Raw genomic sequence first — 24032 nt, 5'->3', positions numbered from 1 at the left:
GAGAATCCCAGGGACGGGGGAGCCTGGTGGGCTGCCGTCTATGGGGTCGCACAGAGTCAGACACGACTGAAGTGACTTAGCATAGCACATGCCAGGAAAAGCACTAAGTTCTTTTTTTTTTTTGACTGTGTCAGGTCTTAGTTGTGGAATGTGGGCTTAGTTGCTCTGTGGCATGTGGGGTCTTAGTGCCCTGACTAGGGATTGAACCTGTATCCACTGGATTGGAAGGTGATTCTTAATCACTGGACCACCAGGGAAATCCCAAGCACTGAGTTCTTTGCATGCTTCATCTCATTGAATCCTGACAATCGTGTGAGATAATTACGCTCATAACCCTATTTATGGGTAAGAAAATTGAAGTCCGGAAAGTTTACATTTAGGTGCCCAAGTCAGACAGAAGAGAGCTGAGTCAAACCCAGGCTGCTTCATTGCCAGCTTGGCTGTTCTGAAGGAACTAAGAAGAATAGGCCTGAGATTATACTTGAGGAAGAGGAAAACTGTTACAAGTGTACTGGGACAAACCTGGACAGACACTCCTAGGACTTCTTTCCTTCACTGCGGGACTTCTACTCTTTAATTCTCCTGATTAGCAGATATTCAGTTACTCAGTGTGGGAAGGGAGCAGCCAAACAGATCTTTCTGAAATGCAAATCTGAAGACCTGTCCTCAGCTAACATTTTTTTCAAAGGTTCCCTGTGGTGGCTAAAATAAAGGCCAGGCTCCCTAGCATGACGGTCAGGTCTTCTATAATCTGGACCCCTCTGGACTTTATAACTCTCTCTCCTGTACTTCCCCCCAGGAGCCCTGAGAACCTCGCATCAGCCCCACATAATCAATGTACTATTTCTTGCCTCCAGATAATGGTCCATACTGTTTCTTATGCCTCAAATGCCTTCTCCTGCCCCAACCTGTCCATCTGATAAACTTGTATTCATCCTTTAGAACTCTAAATGTCAAATGTTCTGGTCTTTGTAAAATGCCTATCCTGATTTCTCTGGCAAATTTAGTCCTCCTTTCTCCAAGCTCTACAGTAGTTTATGTATCAGCTCAGGACCACAGTAGATACTGCACTCCTTTGTTCAACTCTGTTGTCAACAGAGCCCCTGAACACACTGATCATATATATATATATTTTTAAAGAAAATGTGGTAAAGGGACTTCCATGGTGGTCCAGTGGCTAAGAGTCTGTGCTTCCAATGCAGGGGGCCTGGTCAGGGAACTAGATCTCACATGCCGCAACTAAAGACTAAAGATCCCATGTGTCGCAGCAAAGATTGAAAATGCCACAACTAAGACCCAGTGCAACAAATAAATAAATAATTTTTTAAATGTAGTAAATATACATGACACACAAAACATCAGTAGCATTAAGTACATTCACTTTTTTGTACTACAACCACTGGCATCCCTCTGCAGGACTCTTCATCTCATAAAACGGAAACCCTGTACCCGTTAAATGCTAACTCTCCCCCTCCTTCAGCCCCTTCCAACATAGGGATCGGACCCAGGATCTTCCCAACTCAGTGATCAAACCAAGGTCTCCAGCATTGCGGGCAGATTCTTTACCAGCTGAGCCACCAGAGAAGCCCAATAATACTGGAGTTGGTAGCCTATCCCTTCTCCAGGAGATCTTCCCAGCGCCAGGAATCGAACCAGGGTCTCCTTTATCGCAGGCCGATTCGTTACCAACTGAACTACCAGGGAAGCCCACCCTTCAGCCCCTAGCTATCTCTGTCCTGTCTGTCTCTGTGAATCTGACTACTTTTCCAGTCACTCTTATATTCCCCAAATCTGGCACATTGCTTTGTACAGAGTAACACTTAGTAAATGTCTGTTGAGAGAGTGCATGGAATCTTTTGTCTAAGATGCATGGAGCAACACATGTCTTAAATTTCTTTGTACCCGCTTTTGCAACAAATAGATTGCTTAGATCTTAAACTGGAAATTCTGGGGTTTCCTAACTTTTCCAGTGTTCACCTTTCCCCAGATCAGAAGTTGCCCAAATAGGTGTTCTCGTTAGAAGGGAGTTTTACCTTCCTTACTCAGAAACGCCTACAGTTTTCATTGCAGTTGGGTTGTAGACATGCTGTCCCCAGATCAGCTGGGAGGGGTCCTGAGGCATGGTGACAGAAAGAATACTGACAAGCAGCCAGAACTGGCTGCATTTCAAAACTTGGCTTCACACACTCACACACACACAAGTGTGTGTGTGTGTGAGTGTGTGTGTGTATGTGTGTATATGTTGCTGTCAAAATTGTAGCATATGTATTTTCCTTACTTCCTCCCATCTCAGCAGAGGTTTTTTGCTGTAATTACAGCTAACCTAGTAATGGAGGCAGCTGCATGCATTTTTGGGGAGCCTGTAACTTTCTCTGTCTTCAGAGTTGCACTCAAAAAACAAAAAAGAATTATATTCCAATGTACATGTTTAAGAACAAAGTTTTTAAATATTTCAGGGGAAAAGATGCAGTATTAATTTGTGGGTCAAATTTTGACCCAGTCCCCTTGCTAGAAAATGGAAAATCTAGTAGTTGATAGTTAAGAAAATTCTATAAGGTGCAACAGGTCATGTCTTGATCCCATCACCCTTGTTCTTGGCACTTGGATTTTTCATGGCCAAAGTTGTCATAGTGAGCCTTCTTTGGAAACCATGACATGTCTCTTACAGAAATAGCAACCCACTCTTGGGAAATGGATTGCCTGGGGAAATTTCACGGGATGCCTGGGAAATCCCATGGACAGAGAAACCTGGCAGCCTGCTCTTTGGGGTTACAAAGAAATTGGGCATGATTTAGTGACTAAACAACAACGGCAACACCCAGTATTTTTGACTAACATGTTGCATCTCTATATCCTGGCTGCTCATTAGAGTCACCTGGAGAGCATAAAAAGAAATTAAAAAAAAATTATTTCAAGCCTTTAACCCCATACCCCTAATATTCTGATTCTTAGGTGTGAAGTGGAGGCCCACACATTTTAGTAGTTCTCCAGGGGATTGTAATCTGCAGCAGAGGTAGAGAATCACTGTGTTAGAATGGTGGTGTTGCTCAGAAGCAGTCTGGGCTGTGTAGCAGTACTTAAGCATTAGTGGGCGGGTTGCTTTTTCTGCTTTAGTCCATGCCGTATATATATGAACACATACTACCAACCCTGCCAGGACTTCAGTCACTATGCTTTTCTCTGACCTTTTGGTGTAACTCTACAACCTTTTCTTCCTGAGGCATCTTGCACAGAGCGCTGAATTCCACTACTGTGTGTGCATGCGTACTCAGTCACCCAGTCGTGTCCCACTGTTTGCCCACCAGGCTGTAGCCCACCATGGACTGTAGCCCACCAGGCTCCTCTGTCCTTGGAATTTTCCAGGCAAGAATACTGGAGTGCCATTTCCTCCTTCAGGGGATTTCCCAACCCGGGGATTGAATCTGCATCTTCTGCATTGACAGATGGATTCATTACCTCTGAGCCATCTAGGAAGCCTGAATTCCACTAGGCATACCCTCTAAGCAGGGGTCCCCAACCTCCAGAATCTAATGCCTAATGATCTGAGGTGGAGCTGATGTAGTAATAATAGAAATAAAGGGCAAAATAAATGTGCACTTGAATCGTCCTGAAACCATCCCCCAACACCCCAGTCCATGGAAAAACTGTCTTCCACGAAACTGGTCCCTGGTGCCAAAAAGGTTGAGGACTGCCCTCGGTTGGGAAGAACCCTGGAGAAGGAAATGGCAACCCACTCCAGTACTCTTGCCTGGAAAATTCCATGGACTGAGGAGCCTGGTAGGCTACAGTCCATGGGGTCGCAAAGAGTCGGACACGACTGAGCAACTTCACTTTCACTTTCACCTTAAGGGGACTGGCCTGCACTTTCCTGATGGCCAGTCAAGCTGGACATGAGGCTGTGTGAGCCACAGGAGCCTGGGGTGCTGTGAGATGCCCCAAGCTAAGCAGTGCCCCAGAGGAAACCCACCACCTGCAGTCAGCCAGTAACCTAGCTGCTATTCCTCCTCCTCCCTAGCCAGGCCTCGTCCAAGTCAGCTACTTTGAAAGTGCAGAAAAAAGGTCAGATTCTCTCCAGAGCATCTGCCTGTGTGTTGGATTTCCTAGTAAGAGCAGGGTTTGTAGTGAGACCTGATGGATGCAGGTTTGAATTCTAGCTGTGTCCTTGAGCAAATCACTCCTGCTGCTGCTGCTGCTGCTAAGTCGCTTCAGTTGTGTCTGACTCCGTGCGACCCCATAGACGGCAGCCCACCAGGCTCCCCTGTCCCTGGGATTCTCCAGGCAAGAACACTGGATGGGTTGCTTTTTCCTTCTCCAATGCATGAAGTGAAAAGTCAAAGTGAAGTTGCTCAGTCGTGTCCGACTCCTAGCCACCCCATGGACTGCAGCCTACCAGGCTCCTCCGTCCATGGGATTTTCCAGGCAAGAGTACTAGAGTGGGGTGCCATTGCCTTCTCCGAGCAAATCACTAAACCTCTCTAAATCCCCTTTCCCTATTTTGTCAACTGGGCCTCATAACACCTACCTCATAGGATTAAATGAGATAATGTGCATGAATGGCTTAGCAGTGATTGAAGCTAGTAAACACTCAGTGAATGGTAGTAGTGAGCCTTGACAGGCGCTATCTAATCCCACGTGGGAAGCATGAGTGTAGAAAAGGAGCAGGCCGGTGCTCCCTCAGCAGGGTGTCTGCATGGGAAGCTTCGAGAGCCAAGGAAAATGAAGCCCTTTTCCCCCAGATGCGGTAATTGAGTACAGTTTGAAAGCTGGGGTTGTAATCCCCTTCCACAGACAAAGCGCCCCATCTCCTCTACTGTGAGCAGCAGCCTGCTGCCTCTGCACATCCTCCGGCCATTTTTTCCTGCCTTCTTTGTTCTATTGCCGTGCCTGTGGGGATGTAGGAAAACTGCTGCCTTCCTCAGGTTGCTATTTAAAGACATTCTGAGAGATGCTGCCACTGCTGCTCCTAGCGCCACGGCGGCAGCTGCTCCAGTCCCTGCCACAGCGAGTGAACAGCCCCATTGCCTACGTTTTGTTTAGGATCCCTGAGCTGTTACCTCTCCCAGGGGTTCACCGTAAAGCCCGTCTTAGTCTTTGCCCCTCAACTGCCCAGCCTGTCTACATCCCTGTAGCATTTTGAGCACATCACTAGTTACAAATTTCCCCTTATTCTTCAATGAAAATCATGCCTGATACCCCCTCACTCCCTCTTCACCCATCTCCACCTTGCACTTGAGATGCCCTTCTTATTTAATAGCCAGACACAACCCAGAAAGGGTAAAAATGCCATTTATCTCTAGGCCTAGCAGAGAAAAATACTTTAAGAATAAAAGGTTTTGAAAAGCTCAGTAACCTCCAGCATTAATAAGAATGCCGCCCTGAACTTCAGCATGTTTGAGATGATCTGTCAGGCACAGATAGGAATCTCTCAGCCATTAGTAATCCTGTCTTTCTCTGCTGACCCACCCAGCGCTTTTCAGTGAAGTGTCTCAAAAGCCAGGTCTTTCTGTTTGAATTGGGCCTGATTTCTTTTTCATAGAGCCATCAAAGTGAAGTTTTAGGTTTTATCAGTAAAGCAACTATCCTTCTTTGGACCGAACTTCCTCAGTGAGGTACAGATTGTCTGCCTCCATCCTGCTTCCCCAGTTTATTTTGTTTCCTGCCCATTATCCAAGGGAGACCTCGGAGCTGGGCTGCTCTCTGCTTGCCCAGAAGAGCCCTTGCTGGTACTCTTCAGCTCTGTGCAGAGTGCACACTGTGTTCCCGACCACCAGAACTCGACTCTGGCCCCGATCCCATGCTCAGACTGCATCAGACCTGTTTCCCCTCTTTTACAGCCCTCCCCTTGTCTTCTGACTCTCCTCCATTTATTCATCTTCCTGACTGCTCCTTCTTTGGCTCCTGCTCTCTATTTTTCATTTTCAGAGCTGAGCCTTTCCCCTTATTTTCTTAGCCCCTGGGTGGTAAATCCAATTACCTCAATGTCAGAATAATAGTACCACTGATACTTTGAATTATTGATCACCACACTGTGATAGCAAAATACTCTCACCTGCATTATTTCTTTTGCTCTCACAGTATACTTGTAAGGTAGGCAGTATATGTGCTTATGTTCCCCACTCCGTAGTCGTGAAAGTAATAACCACTTGGAGAGGCAGGATAATCTAGTGGTTAATAAAGAGCATTGACTCAGATCCAGACAGCCAGGGTGTGAATCCTGCCTCCTGCTGTCACCAGCTGTGTGGACAAATTGGAGATGATAGTACCTCTCTCGTGGTGGTGTGAGGATTCAGTGAGTTACTAGAGATAAATTGCCTGGAACCACATCTGGCACATAATAGATACTATGTGGAGATTAGCTGTTGTTATCACATGTTCATTCATTCTTGTGTTCGTCAAAGACTATTACCTGCCAGGCTCTGCTTTCGGTCTCAGTGATGCAAGAGCAGCAAGATGGACACAATCTGGCCTCAGAGCGGTCTCAGTATTTTTAAAAATATTTATTTGGTTGCGCCTGGTCTTAGTTGGACAGCACATGGGATCTTCAGTCTTCGTTGCAACATGCAGAAACTTTAGTTGCGGCAAGTGGGATCTAGTTCCCTGACTGTGGATGGAACCTGGGCCGCCTGCATTGGGAGCTCAGAGTCTTAGTCACTGGATCACAAAGGAAGTCCCAAGATCACAGTATTAGTGCCACCTGTGCAGCTGCCACCACGTGCAAATCCTCGCACTTGGATCTTTACAGATAGTAATTCTCACAACAGCTTTAAAAGGAGGCAGTGTTATTCCCATCCCGAGAGGAAATCTTTGGTGTTCCAAAAGCCCAAGTGGTTTGCTCAGGATTCCCCAGCTGGTAATTGGGATGCCAGGATTCACTTCACCCAGTTCACCTGCCCCAGATCTTGAGGTTCGACTCTGCATGTCTGTCTCCCCTATCAGTGGTGAGCTCCTGAGGGCTGGGGCTGGCCCTCAGCACGCAGCTTGCTGAGCTCGGTCTCCTGCACACATTCAGGAAATGCTGGCCAGCTTGTGCTCTGTTGTTGATGCTTGACTCTGTCCCATAACTAGTCTCTTCTGATCTCACTCACTTCCCTCAGACATCAAGCCGACGTTGGTTTTTGGTTTTAATTTATTTGGCCGCCCCAGGTCTTAGTTGCAGCATGTGGGATCTTTAATCTTAGTTTTGGCATGCAGAATCTTTAGTTGTGGCATTCAAACCCTTAATTGTGGCAAGTGGATTCTTGTTCCTTCACCAGCGGTTGACCCTGGGCCCCCTGCATTGGGAGCATGCAGTCTTAGCCACTGGACACCAGGGAAGTCCCCAAACATTGGTTTTAACATGGAAGCACAGGGGTCAAGATGAGGATTCTCAAAGGTTGACCTAACTTCCTCATGCCACACCTGATGCTTATTTCAGTCTGTCTTTAAACAGAACTAGTTGGATTCTGGGGTCGCCTCCTCTTCTGGGCCCCAGTCAGAAAATTTTTTTGTCTGCTAGGTCAGTATCCAGCCACCAACTCCAGTTCACTTATTTCTCATGTCAGATCCTGCCTTTTATTTCAATGTCTGACTTCCCTGTTCTTTCTCTGCTTTTGTCTTTGTGCCCAGCACTTATTTCTTAACCACAAAAGGAATCACAAGTCTTCTAGCTATATAGAAGACTGAATTTCTAAATACAGTTAGTGTGTGCTAGTGTTTAAGTTTTTAATCCTTTCATATTTAGTAATCCATTTTTTCCTTAAATATTACAAAAATATAGGTGGAAAGTCCCCCTCTAGATCACGCTTTCTGGAATTCTTATTTCTGTAAATGTCTCATCTATGGCCATTTGTATGTCTTATTGATCTCACATAATAATACAAAAGAGTAGCAATTTCACTTACTTTAGTTTTGTTTGTAAAATCACCTGGAAGTGTGACTTTTAAAATAATTTTTAAATATAAATGAATACTAATTGCTAAATGTATTTACTCATAGAGTTTGTGTTAGAGAGGTAGTTTGACTAGAGACTATTTTCCTTCCTCTGTTTCCCAGATATTCTGGGTTATGGTTATATTGTCTTTATAATCAAATATATAAATAAGCTTAGGAATGAAAGTGAAGAAAGCTATTGGCCATGTATTTCTTCTTTTGATCTTAACACAGAGATATTGTTTGGGGTCCAGCTCATTGAAATAGTCAAACAGTTCTCCTGGTTTTCCACTGAAAAGGCACCTGTGCGCCCAGGGCAGTCTTTTGCTCACACAGTCCCTTTCCAGCCGGTCGAGCCTCATCTGGCTTTTCTAAGCCGTGTCTGGCCCTAAAGACTGCCTGTGTCCCTGAAGCATCAGTTTTGTGTGCTGTGGGAAACTGGCCCCTGGGAGGGTGAGGTGCGGGGGGCAGTGAGTGTGTGGCACCCACACTCCTCATTCTTTCCTTAAAAGCACCTGAACCTCACCCCTTTCCCCAGAGCTTTTAGACTAGGAATCTGGGTACTTCCTGAAGCCATCCCTGGCCCACCCCACTTGCAGCCTCCACCACCTCTCCCTGGAGTCCTGGGGCCTTGCTGCATGGGGGGAGGAGAGCAGGTGTGTTGAACTCTTAATGAGAGGTTTCCTCTGTGGGATTGCCTATATCCTGCCCACCACAGAGGCTTCTGTGTCTAACTTTACCTTTGAACTCTCCTTGTATTCAGCCCCTGATCCATGGGATTTGGTGACAATCCCTGGCTGGCGGAAAGCTTTGATCCTCGGGGAGTCCAGAGGAAGTCCTGTGATGTGTGGGATCCTCAGCGCTATAGGGATTGGGGAGAAGTCTCAGGGAGGGTTGCTAAGACAGACCCATTAATTAAGAAGGAGCCTTTTTCCTAACACTCAGTTACCTAAAAAAGGAGATCCGGTAACTGATAACAAGGGACTCAGCACCCCTCAAGTATGAAGTGGTGTTTGCACAAGCATTATTGTTGTTTTAAGGACACAGCAGCGCCAAGAAAAAATTCCTACCCACACCAGGAAAGAAAAAGCACCTTAGCAACCAGAATAACTTAGAACTCTGCTTTTTAACAAAGAAAAGCTTATCTTACTTTGTTTTTGTCTTCTTTTTCTAAATTGGAATACAGTTGCTTTACAGCGTTGTTTTCGTTTTCTCCTGTACAGTGAAGTAAATCAGCCGTATGCATACAGACATGCCCGCCCTCTTGGACTTCCCTCCCACTCTCCCCATCCCCTCTAGGTCGTGACGACAGCAATGAGCTGAGCTCCCTGTGCTATACCACAGCTTCCCACTAACTATCTGTTTTACACATGGTCTTGTATATATGTCAACCCAATCTCCCATTAGGAGGCTCTAGCAAAAAATCTTTAAGATATTTCTGACTAGGTGAAAGAAGAAGAAAAAGAGATGACCTTATAATAAACAGTGGGAGCACTAGACTATCTGTATAAGAGACACTGGGCTATAATCAGTGTCGGGAGATTTGTCTTTAAGCTTTATTCACAAACAGGCATGCTGGTTTGCTTAGACTCTGCATTAATTTGAGGTGGTTTGAGGGTGAGGGGACAGACAGTAAAACTTCCCCTGGCCACTCTGTGGTGCCACCCATTGTCTACAAATAAAAGTCAGAGCGAAGGCCTTTTCGCATGGCGGGGCAATGTTCCTCCTCACCAGCACAGGCAGAACTCAATTCCTTTGCAATCACGTACACTTACCTCCTAGATTGAGGATCACAATGCCCAGTGTGGGTGTGCGTGTCTGCCTCCCTGCTGGGCTATAGCTGCCGGAGGGTAGGGTTTGTACATTATTCACTTTTTATCACCAGCACACTGCCTGGGCACGAAGTAGGCCCTCAATAATGATTATTGAATGAGTGAGTAAGCATGAGGTGGTCGCTGTGGGGAGTCATCCTCTTTCCAGAATTGTCTCTCCTTTTCACACTGGCAGCCTTGGGGAAGGAGAAAGTTAGGTTATGAGAGGGCAGCAAGTGATAGTGCCAGAGTCAGATACCTACCTGCGTGTCATGACCCAGCAGCTCCGGAGAACATCAGGAGACAACCGCACGGCAGAGGCGGGATGGCATCTTTGTGGACTTTGCCTGTAGGATTCAGGCATTTAATGCTGAGACATTGGGCAAAGAGCAGAGAGAGTTGTCTGTAGGGCCAAGTGCATAATATGTGGGGCCCAGTGCAAAATGAAAATACAGGGTCACTTGTTTAAAAAAAATAATAAAACAAGGAGAAAGTACCATTCAGGGTGTTTAAATATCGAGTTGTTTTCCTTTCTTCCACAGTCTCTCTGTCCTTTGACTTGTCAAGGTGTTTATTATTTGCTGTTAACACTGTTCTAAGTTGAGAACCTTTTATGTGTTAGACCATTAGCATGGTACTGAACATCTTTATATTGTGTGATGCCAATTTCAAATGTTTAACTCATTTAAACCCACATATGTTTAACTTATATGTAGGATCACCAAAATTATACAATTTGTATTCTGTAGCTGGTACATGCATATGTATTTCCTTCCTAGCAGAACAGTGGAGAGTCTGCACAAAATTAACTGTTTTTATTTCACATCTTGATACATGCTCATCTTACCAACACCCTTTATCTTCAGTTTACTGATGGATAAGAAAAAGGTGAAAGAACAAGAACTGTGGGTGGCCCTGTTTCCTTCTCTGTCATCATTTTCAGCATAGATGGCTGGCTAACACGGGGAGTCCACGGAGAGGATATGATGGATTCCTTCCTCATCCATGTTTCTTGGAAAGTCGTTGCCTGCTTACTATGTTTGAAACAAGTGGTGGTTTCGACGAAAGCGTGGCCTCTGCAGGCTTTCAGTGCCTTCACTTTTCAGTCATGAATGTAACAGATGCCCTCCCCCGGTAGAGGCTTCAGGACTAGCTGAACTCCCACGTGTCGTAGGTGCATCAGAGCTGAGCTCATGTGGCACCGGCAGGAATGGGGAATGCTCGTATGGGGCAGATCTCCTCTGCTCACTCTCAGGTTCCTGTGCCTATTGAACTTCACTTATAAAATACAAGCTCAAAGATGCAATTATTAAGTGTCAGGTTGCAGCAGCAGACCATTAAACCAGGCACGGGGCCCCCTTGATCATGGGACCCTGTGTGGCTGCACAGGTCACACACCTGTGAATCAGGCCTGGTTTCATGACACTGTTTCAGTGGATGTTCTTAGAATTTTTAGCTTTTACCAAGTGACAGACTAGCCAGGAATAGCATGCATGTGTGCCTTCTCTCATTTATAAATAGTTTTTAGATACTTGCTATGTGCCAGTCACTTTATGAGGCATTGCGACTACACCAGAGTGTACAAGGCAAGACATGGCATCAGCATCAGTAGTACCTGTGAGCTAGTGAGGAAAATACATTTTTAGTTACACAGTGAGTATTTAAATTCCAAGTGTGAGAGAGGCTACAGACACAACTCTAAAAGGCTTACCTAGGTGGGAGCTAGGATGTGGCATTTCAGGCTGAGGGTGAGGAGGACTTGTAGATGAAGAGAGAGCAAGGGTGGTCTCCCAGGCTGAGGGAACAGCATAAGCAAAGGCCTTGAGCTGAGGAGGGGCTTTTCTCAGACAAGGAAAGAAGGCCTACACAGCTGGAGCCCAGGGACAAGAGGGAGAGCAGCAGGTGGCCTGGGGAGCTGGTTTTGTGTCCCCCACCCCCCGCCTACCTCTTTCCACTCTCCAGCCCATGCTGTTCGACAATATCAAATAATGGAAAGGGCTCTGTTTCTATCCCTTTTTTTTTCTTTTCGTTAATTTATTTATTTGACTGTCCCAGATCCTCAGTTGCAGCATAAGGAATTTTTTTTTTTTTTTTTTAGTTGTAGTATGTGGGATCTCTAGTTGAGGCATGCAAACTCTTAGTTGGAACATAAGGGATCTATTTCCCTGACGAGGGACTGAACCCAGGCCCCCTGCATTGGAAGCATGGAATCTTGGCCATCGGACCACGAGGGAGGCCCCTCATCCTCTGTTCTCTAGCAAGTTCAAGATGTGTGATGCTACATGCTTGGTGTACTTGTGTGCAGTGCTCAGGGGATTGTGGTGCCAGATGTAAGTGTACTCGCTACCCACTGAACTAACCATTTCCCATCATTTTTGTTCACCATTTCCAATTCACTTCCTGTTCCTAAAATATGACCTCTGTTTTCTTGAACCTCTTTTCACACACTTTCTCTGAGGAACTTTCCATGTTCTGTTCTATATTGTCTTCGTTTACCGCCAGAGGGTAAGCAGACTCACCACCGGAGGGTAAGCTTTTAAGAGCAGGTTCTGTGTCTCCTTTACGTATTAAATGGCTTTAAGAAAATCTTTGTCTAGTAGTTAATTCAATTCAGAAAAGGCATATTTATTTTTAATAGATTATATTATTCATAAAATACAATATTAAACTGGCACAAAAGGGTATGTAAACCCCCCACATCTCTCTCCAGTTTCCCTTGCTGGAGGCAACCAGTATTTTGCAGAGATAATCTGTGTCTATTGTATATAAACTATTATATATATATTTATTACATGGTTTTTATGAAAAGCCATAGAAGCAAAAGAATGAAAGAATTTCTCCATTCTATTCATTTTTTTATCTATTAGAAAGATGCAAATTTAAAATAGCAAGGTGCTGTTTTTCCATTACTTTAATTAGCAAAGATAAAGAGTTTGCAGTACTTATGAGAATATGGGGAAATAGGAGTTTTCAAAGTGATAGGTAAAAATATAAATTATTACAACCTCTCTGGCCAGCTATCAAGATTTTTACTGCACATTACCCTTTGACCTTGTAATTCCATTTCTGGATATTTGTCCTGCAGATATACTTGTGCATGTCTGCAGATTAGGTATCAGAATGTTTATTGCAATAATTTTTGTAATAGGGAAAGATCTTCTAAATACACTGGGTGGAGTGGGAATCATGGTACTTAGCAGTGTAGCATATAATTTTGTGCTTTAAAAAGGGGAAGGGAAAAAAGCTAATAAAAAGGGGAAGAGAAAAAAGGTATATATATATATATATATATATATATATATACACACACACACTTATAAACACCTAGAATATTTCACACAATTAAGAATGATGTCCTCCAAGAAGAGAAATTAGGAGTCTTGGTAGAAGAGAGACTTATTGTTTAATATGGTCTTCTTTATACTATATTAACTCTAAAATAAAAATAAACAGGTAAGAACACAGACTCTGAAAGTTTAAAAACTGGCTCCTCCTTTCTTTAGCCAAATGATGTTGGGAGTTTACTTAACTTTCTAATCAACTCTTATTTCTTCATCTGTAAAGTGGGGCTAATAACTTCCCTTTATACGACTGGCATAAAAGTTAGATAATATAAAGAAAATATCTAGTACAGTACCTGGACCAAAAAATGTAGCTTTTGAGGCAAAGAGTCCTAGACCAGAAGTAACTTTGCAAGTAGCTGCAGACAAGATATGTGACCCACTGTGACCTGTACTCTTCAGTCCTTCATTTGACCAAATGATCCCTAAGTCCCCTTATACTGAGTTTCCCTGCTCTCTTGCTAGAAGAACCCATTTCTTGCTAGAAGTTCTGACTTCCAAGCCAGGAGGATTTGGGACAAAATTAGAAGCTTCTAGGAGAAGGTGCTTTGTTCTTGACACCTTCCCAGTTCCATATGAGACCATCATATTAGAGTATTGGACAAGAAGAAATGGGTCTGACTGTGTCTATGGAGTCCTATCTTGTTTCCCATTGCAGTGTTGGAGTTGGAAAAAAGGTACAGAGTGGCTGAGAGAATTGCACCAAAATGAAACTGGTGGAAAATTTTTAAAGGAGTGGCAAGGGAAAGCATGGTTGCCAAAGAATAGCCTCCTGGGTTTCATAAGCTAGATGCCAGTTCTGTGGGTATCACAGAGGGCTTTGTGGGAGTTAGTAGGGGAGGATGCTAGGAACACCTGCATCGGGCAGTACTGCTTGCCTGTGGTCCTGAGGTTGGTGCCATGCTTTGCGACTGAAGGAAGGGGTCTGGGATCTCTACTTGGGTCAGGGGCTAAAAGGGAGTAGCAGCCACAAAGGCCAGCATAGTAAGGGGCCAAGAGTGCGTGAGAAACCCAAAGGGAAGCCTGTCTCAGTTCAGCTGCCCCACTCCCATCTCCCATCTGAGAGGACCACGTTTTATCTTCTTAAAGGAGCCTGTGGGTTTCCTCCCAGAAAGGCTCAGGTAGGAGAAGGCAGCTAGGTCACTCAGAGAAAATCTGGCACAGTAGACAGATGGCCTTGACTCTGTCTCTCTCGTCCAGGTGCTGAGGGACGTCCTCAAGGATCTCTACCACCTGCTGAAGCACGTGGTATGTTTGGAGCCCGATGATGTGGCCAGGCTTCATGCCCAGCTGGCCCTGGAAGAGCTGGATGAGATCATGAGAAACTTCCTGTTTCCGCCACTGAAGCTGGAGAAAAAGATCACAGTCTTGCCATAGACCAGCCTTGAAGGACTCGGAGGAGGCAGAGGGACCAAGCATCCTGAGCAGTGTCCAGGCCTCCCAGCAGGTGGCTGCACTGCCCCTTTGGAGCTGGCAATATGGCTGCCCCTGAAGGTGGCTTTCTGTCTCTGGTCACATGTGTCTTCAGGCGGACCTTTCTGTATCATCTATTTAGTCACACTGCATCCAGCCTAAAGTGTGTACCGATGGAAGAGATTACAGGTCTCATTGATCTGAACATTTTTCACTGTCCCGTAGCATTCAGAGAAGGACATCTACCTGATGGAAGTATATGTTTAACACAACCGATGAAGTTTGGTTAATTAACCATTCTCTTATGACTTCAGTATAGAAGAGGTTGACCACTCACCTATCACATACATACCTGATATTCTTCCCTGCTGATGGTCCCTTTTGTGATGAGGAGCAGCCAGGGCTTGTCATCCTTGGCTGCTCAGGAGGCATTTCAGAGGATGGAGATGCAGTTGGTGGTAGGGAGGGAAAGGAATTTGTTACCAAAACGTGCAAAAATGGAATAAAATAAACTCAGCTGGTCAGAATAACAGGTCTGAATCTGGTCCTGTACTATTGAGATGAAAAGCTGTAGCATTGAGGAGGATTTGATCTCCAGAAAAAAGAATCAAACTGGTTGAATCTTCCAGAGAAGAAGGGTAAGCGCTGTGTTTTCCCTCCCGGGCCATTTTCTTTCACTTCCTCTGCTACTGTTTGCACAGAGTTGCCCTGATAATAGGAGAAAAGAGCCGTGAACATCTCTCATGAGAGTTTACATCCTGCCTTCAGTCTTATGCTCCTTTAGATTGAGGAATGCTTGGACAGCGTGTTCATACTGAATGCCTGTGTGGCGTGATGCCATGTTTACTGAAGTCATTTCACATGTAGTGCTATAGATGTCTTTTTACCAATTTACATATTTCGACCTCTGAATTTTGATTGCAGCTAAAAGAGAAGATAAAAAGGAGAAACTGGATGACTGCTTCAGACAAGCCCTCTCTGTCATCAACACCTTGGTGAGGCTAACCCAGAGTCTTTAACCATTCCTCAGGGATGAATTTTGTTGGAGTTTTATCCCCACTCTCTGGTGACCAGGCCAAGCAGAAGCAAAACACAGTTTCCCAAAACTCTCAAGTGACTGAAGGATCTGTCTGCAAGCAGGTCCATTTGCCAGTTAACCTCAGACTATTTCCCTCTGGCCAAATTACAGACATAGTCCTTAGCTTAGAACCTTTGTGGTGAGCAGTGAATTAGAACGTAGGGAGTCAGGTGTTTTTAAGGAATATTTCCATTCAGCTGGGATATTGAGATTATTCCATTCTCCAGATCAAAGATGTCTAGAACATCAGGATTGGACTTTCAGATCAGAGACGAATCTCCTGTGGACCAGTTGGATAGACACAAGTTTTTATTTCTTGGCCTTCCTCTAACTAAACTCCATACCACCCTCTTAAGATAATCAGATGTGTCAGACCGTTGGTTTAATTTACAACTTTATTTGCATTAAATGCATTGCAATTCTTAGGACATACCCTAATGGATCAACTTGATTAGACTGAGAAACTCTCCAGTCTAAACACCCATCTAGGGAGTGCCTCACAGGGCATCCTGGTCCCTTTATCTCCATTTAGAAGTTGTCTCTTAATTTGAATTATTTGGCAAGTGGCTAAAAGTATCTGTTCTTTATTGATTTTGATAGATTCAATTTCAGAGAGTGACCTTTTCTGTCCTTGTTACCAAGCTCAAAGGGTCACTGTTGTGTTTAGTTGCTCAGTCATGTCTATTTGTGGCCCCCTGGACTGTAGCCTGCCAGGCTCCACTGCCCATGGAATTTTCCAGGAAAGAAAATGGAGTGGGGTGCCATCTCCTACTCCAAGGGATCTTCCCAGCCCAGGGACTGAACCCATGTCTCTTGCATCTCTGCATTAGTAAGTGGTTCTTTACCATTGGCACCACCTGGGAAGCCCAAACTCAAGGGGAGGGATACCTTAACGTCACCCTCCTAAACACCAAATATGACTAAAACATTAAAAGTTTCCAAATTATAATCTCCCATGTTTATCAATATAGATATTATATAGCTGTGTATGTATATATACATCTCCATCCTTGAGAAAGCATGAGAATTTAGAGCTTTAGGATGATAAAAACACAGAACTTAAAAAAGGTACAGAACTCCAGGGGCAGATGGCAGGAGCAGTGGTGACAGTTCCCTGCACAGGCCTGTAAGGTGTGTCTGCTTCTGTGTCACAGCTGCGTCCCTCCACTTGCCTCTGCCTCTGCCCATCTCTCCCCTTCTGGGGCATCTTCTCCTGCTGCTCCTTGGGGCTCCTCCCTCTATCTCTGCCACCGAAGCTCTCACCTCCAGTTCCTCCACTGCATAGTGGTCTGCCCCAAACTCCCCTGTATCACTCATGGGTCTTTTACTTGCACCCCCTTCCCTTCCCTGCTTCTTCTTCTTCTTCCAGGCCCACTGGCACAGCTCCCTTGATCTCCAGAGGATGGGACTGTGGCAAAAGACCAGCAAGGGGCCGAAAGCTGTGGCTGAAGCCAAACCCAGGCACTCTGCCCCAAGCGTCAACTGCTTTATCAGCTTAGACTTCTTGGACACTCTGGATAGCTTTCCTCTCTGGTATGCTGTCCTTCCTCCTTGGTACATACCTGCCCTTTGACACACCCTGTGTTATTTATTTATTTATCCATTCATTCATTCATTTATGCTGCACTGTGTGGCATTGGGGATCTTTAATTTCCCAACCAAGGATCAAACCCTGCATTGGGAGTGTAGAGTCTTACCGCTAGACCACCAGGGACATCCCCACCCTCTGTTATTTAATCAGAAATCTCCTAACTTGCACTTTGCTCCATATCATCTCTCCAAACACATACTTTTCCATATTTTCATGTTCTTGTTCTTTCTTCACCTCTCTTCTCCATTCCTTCACTTTCCTACGGCTCTGCCAATCCATCCCCAGATAACAGCCAACCAGGGATGGTGGGTAGGAAAGCAAATCACAGTGACAACAATTTGTTGAGCACCTACTATGTGCCAGATGCTGTACCAGGTACTGAGAACACAGCAGTGAACAAAACCCTGACCTTCAGGGAGAGCTGACACTATAGCAGAAGGAGCCAGACAAGAAATAAGATAAAGAATAGAATATAAAATGGTGATAATTGCTATAGGGAAAACTGAGGTCAGGAATTGGGCTGCGTATGGGCTGAGAGCTGTAAGTTTGGATAAGTTGTCCAGAGAAGGCCTCCCGAGAAGCTGGTATTTGAGTAAAGATCAGAAGGAGATGAAGGAGCAGACATAAAGACACTTGGGGGAAGAGCAGTCCAGGCAGAGGAAGTGGCGAGTGCCAGGGTCCAAGGAGAGAGGTGAAAGAGGAGGGATGGTGTGAGCCCACTGGAAATGGAGGGGAGGGGTGTGGGGCGCATAGCTTGTGGACCACTTTGAGTGAGGTAGGGGCAGCCACAGACCTATTTCCAGCTGAAGCCCCTTCAGCATGTTTTTGGTGTTTTTTAAGATTCTTCTTTTTTCCTTTAAATGTGGACATTTAAAAGTGTTTATTGAATTTGTTCAATATTACTTCTGCTTTATGTTTTGTTTTTTTGGCCAGGAGGCATGTGGGATCTTAGTTCCCTGACCAGGAATCAAACCTGCACCCCCTGCATTGGAAGGTGAAATCTCTTTCAGCTTGTTTTTGGAAAGTACTTTGAGGCCAAGGTGATGGGAAATGGGAAAGCTGTAACACGGGAAATACACTGAGGCAAAGGAAATTCATACCCAACCACGTTTTTTTTCCCCCTCAGTCCTATGGAAGCACTGAGCCCTGTCCTCTTTCACCACCCTCCTTCTTTGGCAGCAGAAGAAAGAGGACAGCAGCCCTGTGGGTCTGGCCTCCATCCCCGCCCTGCTCCAGCTCTTTGTCTGTGAGGCTGTGGGTGAATGGAGCCTTGCCTGCCACCTGCCTGTGACTTGCGGGCAGTCCCTCTGTGGAGGGACAGCCAGGGAGAGTGAAAGTTGATCAGTGGGTGGGAGGATAATTCATCTGACCTGTGCACAATGACCTGTGCACAATCAGACTGGCCTCTGCAGTCTCTGCACAGAATCAAAGGCTCAGCTGGAATTTCAGTGCAAGGAGGGGAGTCAGAAAACGGGAACTGAGTTTCAGGGTGGGCTGTGGGAGGCAGCCTGACCATGGAAGAGGAGTAGGCATGGGCTTCTTCCCCTGCCTCCTGGACAGCAGCAGGCATGACCTCTAAGGGCCCAGCTATGTCCTCCAGCGAGTTCTGCAGCCACGGAGCTTCTGCAGTCACACGCGGCAGCCTCACTGCAGTGCGCGCTCCTCTCCCTTCCATGCACCACTTGCTCTGAGCTGCCTGGCCGCTTGGGGGTTGGGGAGTTGTCTTCTTAGAACACCGGCTGCTGCCAGGGCTCAGGGCTGTGCTCAGTGTATCCGTGCCTGCCAGCCATGTGTGTAGAGGGAGTGCAGACCCGCATCACCAGCCCTGAAAGGACCTGTTTCCAGTTACTCAAAGGGTCCTCCCTGTGGTCCCTCCCCACTGTCTTTCATGCTGACTCGGGGGTCCATGCTCCCAGGAGGGCTCAGGTGTTACCTGTTCCCAGCCCCAAGACACTCTGCATCCCTGGGCATAGAAGAGCAAGGTCAGTCCCTCTGGGTTTCCTTTAGTTTCCTTTCATTTTTTATCCACAAGGTTGTTTGAATCTCAGGACAGCATCATGGATCGGAGAGGCAAGCTATTGTTACTCCTTTTCGGTGAAATTTGGCCAAAGTCTCCTGGGGGGTTGAAGCAGACTCTTTTGAACATCCGTTGAATGCTAGGGAGCCTCTCCCCACAAAACTAGTATAGAAAGAACACTTCCAACTAGAGTACATTCAGGGGCTCATGTACACACGCAGCCCTGGCACATGAGCCCCCGAAGCATTGGTTGAATCTCCGAGGACCTGTGCTGAGGGATGCTAGCCCTATGCTGTCCCCTGCCCTCGAGTGCTGATGAGCAGCAAAGCCAGCTCCTCAGGTACAAACACCCTGGCTGCATCTGTCTGTCTGTGCATGCACATGTGTGTTACATATGTTTTATGAGTTATAACAGACTTAAAGTGTATGTGACAAAGATATACTCACCTCCACTCCTACCCAAGGTTAGGTGATCAGCAGTTGGGTGTATATCCTTAGATCTTTCCTTCCTTTCACCCTTTTCCCAAATGAACACTCAACTGTACATTACTGCTTTCCAAAGGAAAAATGGAATTGTCACCATAAATACTGTCCTGTATATTTTTTTCTTAGTCACGTATCTTGGAGACATTCTCAGTACTTACAGACTCTGCCCTGTGATGTGGTGTGTCTTCCATTGTATAGATGAGCCACAGCTGGTTTAAGTATTTGCCTCTTGATTGTCAACTGAATTATCTCTAATTTCCAGTGCTTCTCAAACATAACTCTTTGCATCTTGAAGTGTTTCTATAAGTCCTAAGAGGTTGGAAGACCAGATTCCAAAGATACAAATGTTTTCAGTGTTTGTACCAAAACGTCCATCAACCCACTTGTGCTGATCATGTTCCTCCATCCTCAGCTGACATTGTGTTAAATAGCCGTGCCATACAGGTTCAGTCACCACAGCGCAGTGTTAACACCATTCTCTAAAAAATTCCAGCCCAAGGAGTCTGCAGAGGATGGATTTTTCTGTGGATCAAAGCTACTAATGGGGCACAGTGATACTCTTTGCAGCTGTGCTCACTGGCAGCCAGCTACGAGTACTCATCCTGGAGAGAGAGCCTAAGTCCCCACAGGTCTGTTCAGAAGTGCTTGGACGAGGCTCTCCACTCTGAGGCTCAGTCCTTTGTGTTCAGGGTGTGCCTTCTCACGGGGTTAGAAGTGCCCCCTTGATAATGACCATGGTTCCCAAAGCATACTCAGGACCTGGGGTCTGATGGCACCTCAGAGTATCAGGTTCATCCTGTAAAACCCAGGTGAAATGATTGCTAGAGCTCCACATCACCTTAACACTGCTGTTGAGTCGCTGCAGTTGTGTCCGACTCTGTGCGACCCCATAGATGGCAGCCCACCAGGCTCCCCCGTCCCTGGGATTCTCCAGGCAAGAACACTGGAGCAGGTTGCCATTTCCTAAGAGCTTATTATGCTCTTCTGTATACCTGACCTTTATTAATCCACTAAATACTCACACTGGGCCTATGAGGGAGGTATTATTATTATCCCTGTTTTATAGATGGGAAAACTGAGACACATACAAGGCTAATTACTTGCTCCAGATTATGTAGTTAGTGAAAAGTAGCCAAACCAGTATTTGGACTCAGTCAGTCTGACTCCCAAGGCTGGGCTTTTAGCCACTGTGCTTTGCTACCCAATAGATAGACACTATGTTTCCAAGTGGTAAAAAAACACACACACACTTTTTTTTCCTTTCCTTTTTTAATATTGATTTTATTTATTTGGCTATGCTAGTCTTAGTTGCTGCTCTTGGGTCTTCAGGCTCTCTTGCGGAATGTGAATCCTTACTTGCGGCATGTGGGATCTAGTTCACTGTCCAGGGATTTAACCTGGGTCCCTTGCATTGGGAGCATGGAGATTTAGCCACTGGACCATCAGGGAAATAAAAAAAACTGTTCTTAATATCAGTGAGTATAAAGTCAGTGGTTCCCTGTCTATTCAGATGGAGCGTGTGTTTCAAGGTAAACCTCAGGCCAGACTCCCTCCAGATAGTGTCCTTGTACATCAAAACCCAACTTCAAACACCAAAACTTGTTACACATATTGTATTTGACCTTGTCCTTTGTTCAGCAGCCGGACATGAGATTTGCTCAAACCCCCTAGCCTGTCTGCTTCTGTATTTAGACAGCTTTTGCAAATTGCTCATTGAAGGACCTGTTCTTTCTGGGGTAGCTAAGGCAGTAGGCCTTTGAGGCTGCAGAGCTGTGTGTAGGGGCATAGAAAATGTAGCAAGTCTTCCCATGAACTCGAATCAGAACCCAGAAATGTCTCCTTAAAGATTTGTTGTTTTTTGTTTGTTTTAACTTTTCACCTCCTATGAGCAGGGTTTCAGTTCTCAGATTTCAGTATCTCAGAATGATAACAATGGATGGTTTTAATTCTTGGGTGTATCTTTCCTGTATATATACATTGATACCTCTATTCCATACCATTCCTTCAGAGAAAAGAAAATGAGACTGGAATTCATGGGTCTATTTTACAGAAGGGGAAAATAGGGTTCAGAGAGAGAAATTCTTAAAAATGGAAAGAGAAACAGGGAGAAATGAGTGCACTAGAGCAGAGAAGCTTCTGACATTATTCGCTAGTTTTTTGTTTGTTTGTTTGTTTTGCTCTGCTGGGTCTTAGTTGCGGCACACAGGATCTCAGTTCCTGATCTGGATGGAACCCTGGGCCTGCTGCATTTGAAAGCGAGAAGTCTTAGCCACTAGACCCTGGGGAAGTCCCTATTCACTGGTTCCTATAGGAACCAGGTAGCCAGCACCTAACTCCATCGCAGAGATGCAGGGGCGCCGAGGATGGAGCTGCTGTTAAGAGGAGCCGCTTTGGAGCTGCAGGAGCATCCTCTCTGGGGGACTGGGGACAGCTACTGGGCCTTTAAGTGGTTTATTAAATGATGTAAGATTTAATCTTCATTGTCTGCCTTAAGAGCTAAAGCCTGCTTAGAACAGTGCCTGGGTGGGGCTTTTCAGAGGTACAGCCCTAGTCGTCACACGCATAGGTAGCCAGGCGCTGAGGAGAACAAAGCTGCCTGCTCCAAGCTTTCAGAGTCTCTAGAGCTTGAACAGGCTCCCCAACCCCTACCCCGCCCCAGCCCCCACATTCACACACACCTTTATTAGACCACACACCCACTTTCCACACTTTAAAACCTATGGTGACCATATTAATCCTAGGGAAGGGCCTGCCTGAAATTAGGCTGTCTGTACTAAAAGATATGTGATGCTGATGCTTCAGAGAGCTGGGCCTAGGGTGAGTCTCCACCGTCCCACCACCACTTCCCAAAGAAACTGTATCAGTGTGGTTCAGAGATTGCAAAGAACAAGGCTCCAGCATCTGCCTTATGGGAGTCTCTCTGGCCAGGGCCAGGACCGTGTGAGAAAGAGTCATTGGAACTCTCTCAAAGAGAGAGCAGCCCAGATCCACCACCCTAACCCATCCTTCAGGGAGGAAAAGCCCTTCATGCACAGAAGTCCTGTCATTTGTGAAACAAACTAATCCTGGTTGCTCTTTGGCAACTCTCTCCTCCCTGGCTTTGCCCTGGTTATTCTAGAAGAAGCAGGCAACACTTTTGCCAATGGAAGGGTTGTATCAACCCCATTCCTGGTAGATTCAGAGATCTGGGGACTGACATGCCTAGGTAGCCCCATCCACCTCTTTTTATCTCCTCAGCTCTCCCTGCTAATTTCTACCTCAAATTAATGTCTTTTCTCCTTTTCCTTTTTACTTTGTGGCTCAGTAGTTCATTGGTTCATTGTTAAGTCTTTAAGGTCACTTCATTCAGACCAGTGTGGCCAGCAAGGTGCTGGGTAGACACTCGTCTGCTCTGGAGCTCAGACCTAGGACTGGTTGGTTGGTTGCTGTCCTCCGGGTGCCAGAGATGTGCTTGCAAACCCATGTGAAGAGAATCCACGGGATGCCTGCTCAATGCTGGATGCATAAAGAATCTCCTAGGGAATTCAATAAAAATTCAAGCCTGGAGCTCACCCCCAGTGATTGTGACTAAATTGATCCGGGATAGGGTCCAGGCATTCATGTTTTTATAAAACCTCCTGGAGTTTTAAAAGTCTAATGTGCAGTAGCCAGACGTGAGAACCGCTGCATTAGCTTATCTGGTGAGAAAAGTGTGGCAGGGGGCAGGAAGAGAGAAAGACACACAGTGTGTGTGTTAGGGAGGTGTCCTAACAAAAAATATGAGTGTGGGACATATTTGGGGGGGGGGGGTCTTTCCCCGCAGAGGACTGATGGGAACTGCCTCCATCATTGGCTCTTCTCCAGTTGCTTTTATGGATGATGGAGCTTTGGACCTCCTCTGTGACAGTGACTAACTGTGTCTTTAATCAAGAAAGAGGACATGAAGCAGAAGTACCAGCACATTTAAGAACTGTAATTGACAATACTGTAACAAAGCCCAGGTGAATATAGAACAAGGTCACCTTAAGCAGTTTGTTCCCCTCCTGTTGATCCTTGATCCTGCAACTGGGGCTCTAGGCTGGGATTGTGTCCCTATCAGGTCTGGGAAAAGTGTGTGTGTGCTTGTGTAATGAATGAGTATGCACGTGTGGGTGTGGACATGTCCATGGGTATCAGCATGGCAGTCGGTTTACAGCACCCAGAAAAGACAGCCTCTTCCTGGGCAGGAATGCAGTGCTGCTGATACCATCATTCTTGGAAATATGTTTTTTTCAGGAAGAGCATCCTCTCAGGGTGCTCCTAGAGCGCACATTTAGAGTGCCTGCCTCTCTTCCCCAGGATCACCATGACCCTGGATGAGGGACTGAGTGGAGGTTGACACCAGCTGGATTGTGCCAGGCAAATCCTA

At 45.7% G+C, this 24032-nt stretch overlaps 1 protein-coding gene across 2 annotated transcripts in view; it reads left to right on the top strand.

The window, feature by feature from the left end:
• The window catches only part of TANGO6 (transport and golgi organization 6 homolog), a 177277-nt gene extending 162274 nt beyond the window's left edge, over positions 1–15003 (top strand). For both annotated transcript variants that reach the window (XM_040253254.1, XM_040253255.1), the window contains exon 18: positions 14261–15003. In XM_040253254.1, coding sequence (XP_040109188.1) covers positions 14261–14437 — 177 coding nt within the window. In that variant the 3' untranslated portion in view covers positions 14438–15003. The remainder of the gene's footprint in view (positions 1–14260) is intronic.
• Positions 15004–24032: the final 9029 nt, after the last annotated feature.

This window comes from Oryx dammah, unplaced genomic scaffold, assembly GCF_014754425.2.
Source record: "Oryx dammah isolate SB20612 unplaced genomic scaffold, SCBI_Odam_1.1 HiC_scaffold_13, whole genome shotgun sequence".
NCBI lineage: Eukaryota > Metazoa > Chordata > Mammalia > Artiodactyla > Bovidae > Oryx > Oryx dammah.
The sequence above is the reverse complement of the archived record's forward strand: the minus strand, read 5'-3'. Positions and strand labels throughout refer to the sequence as shown.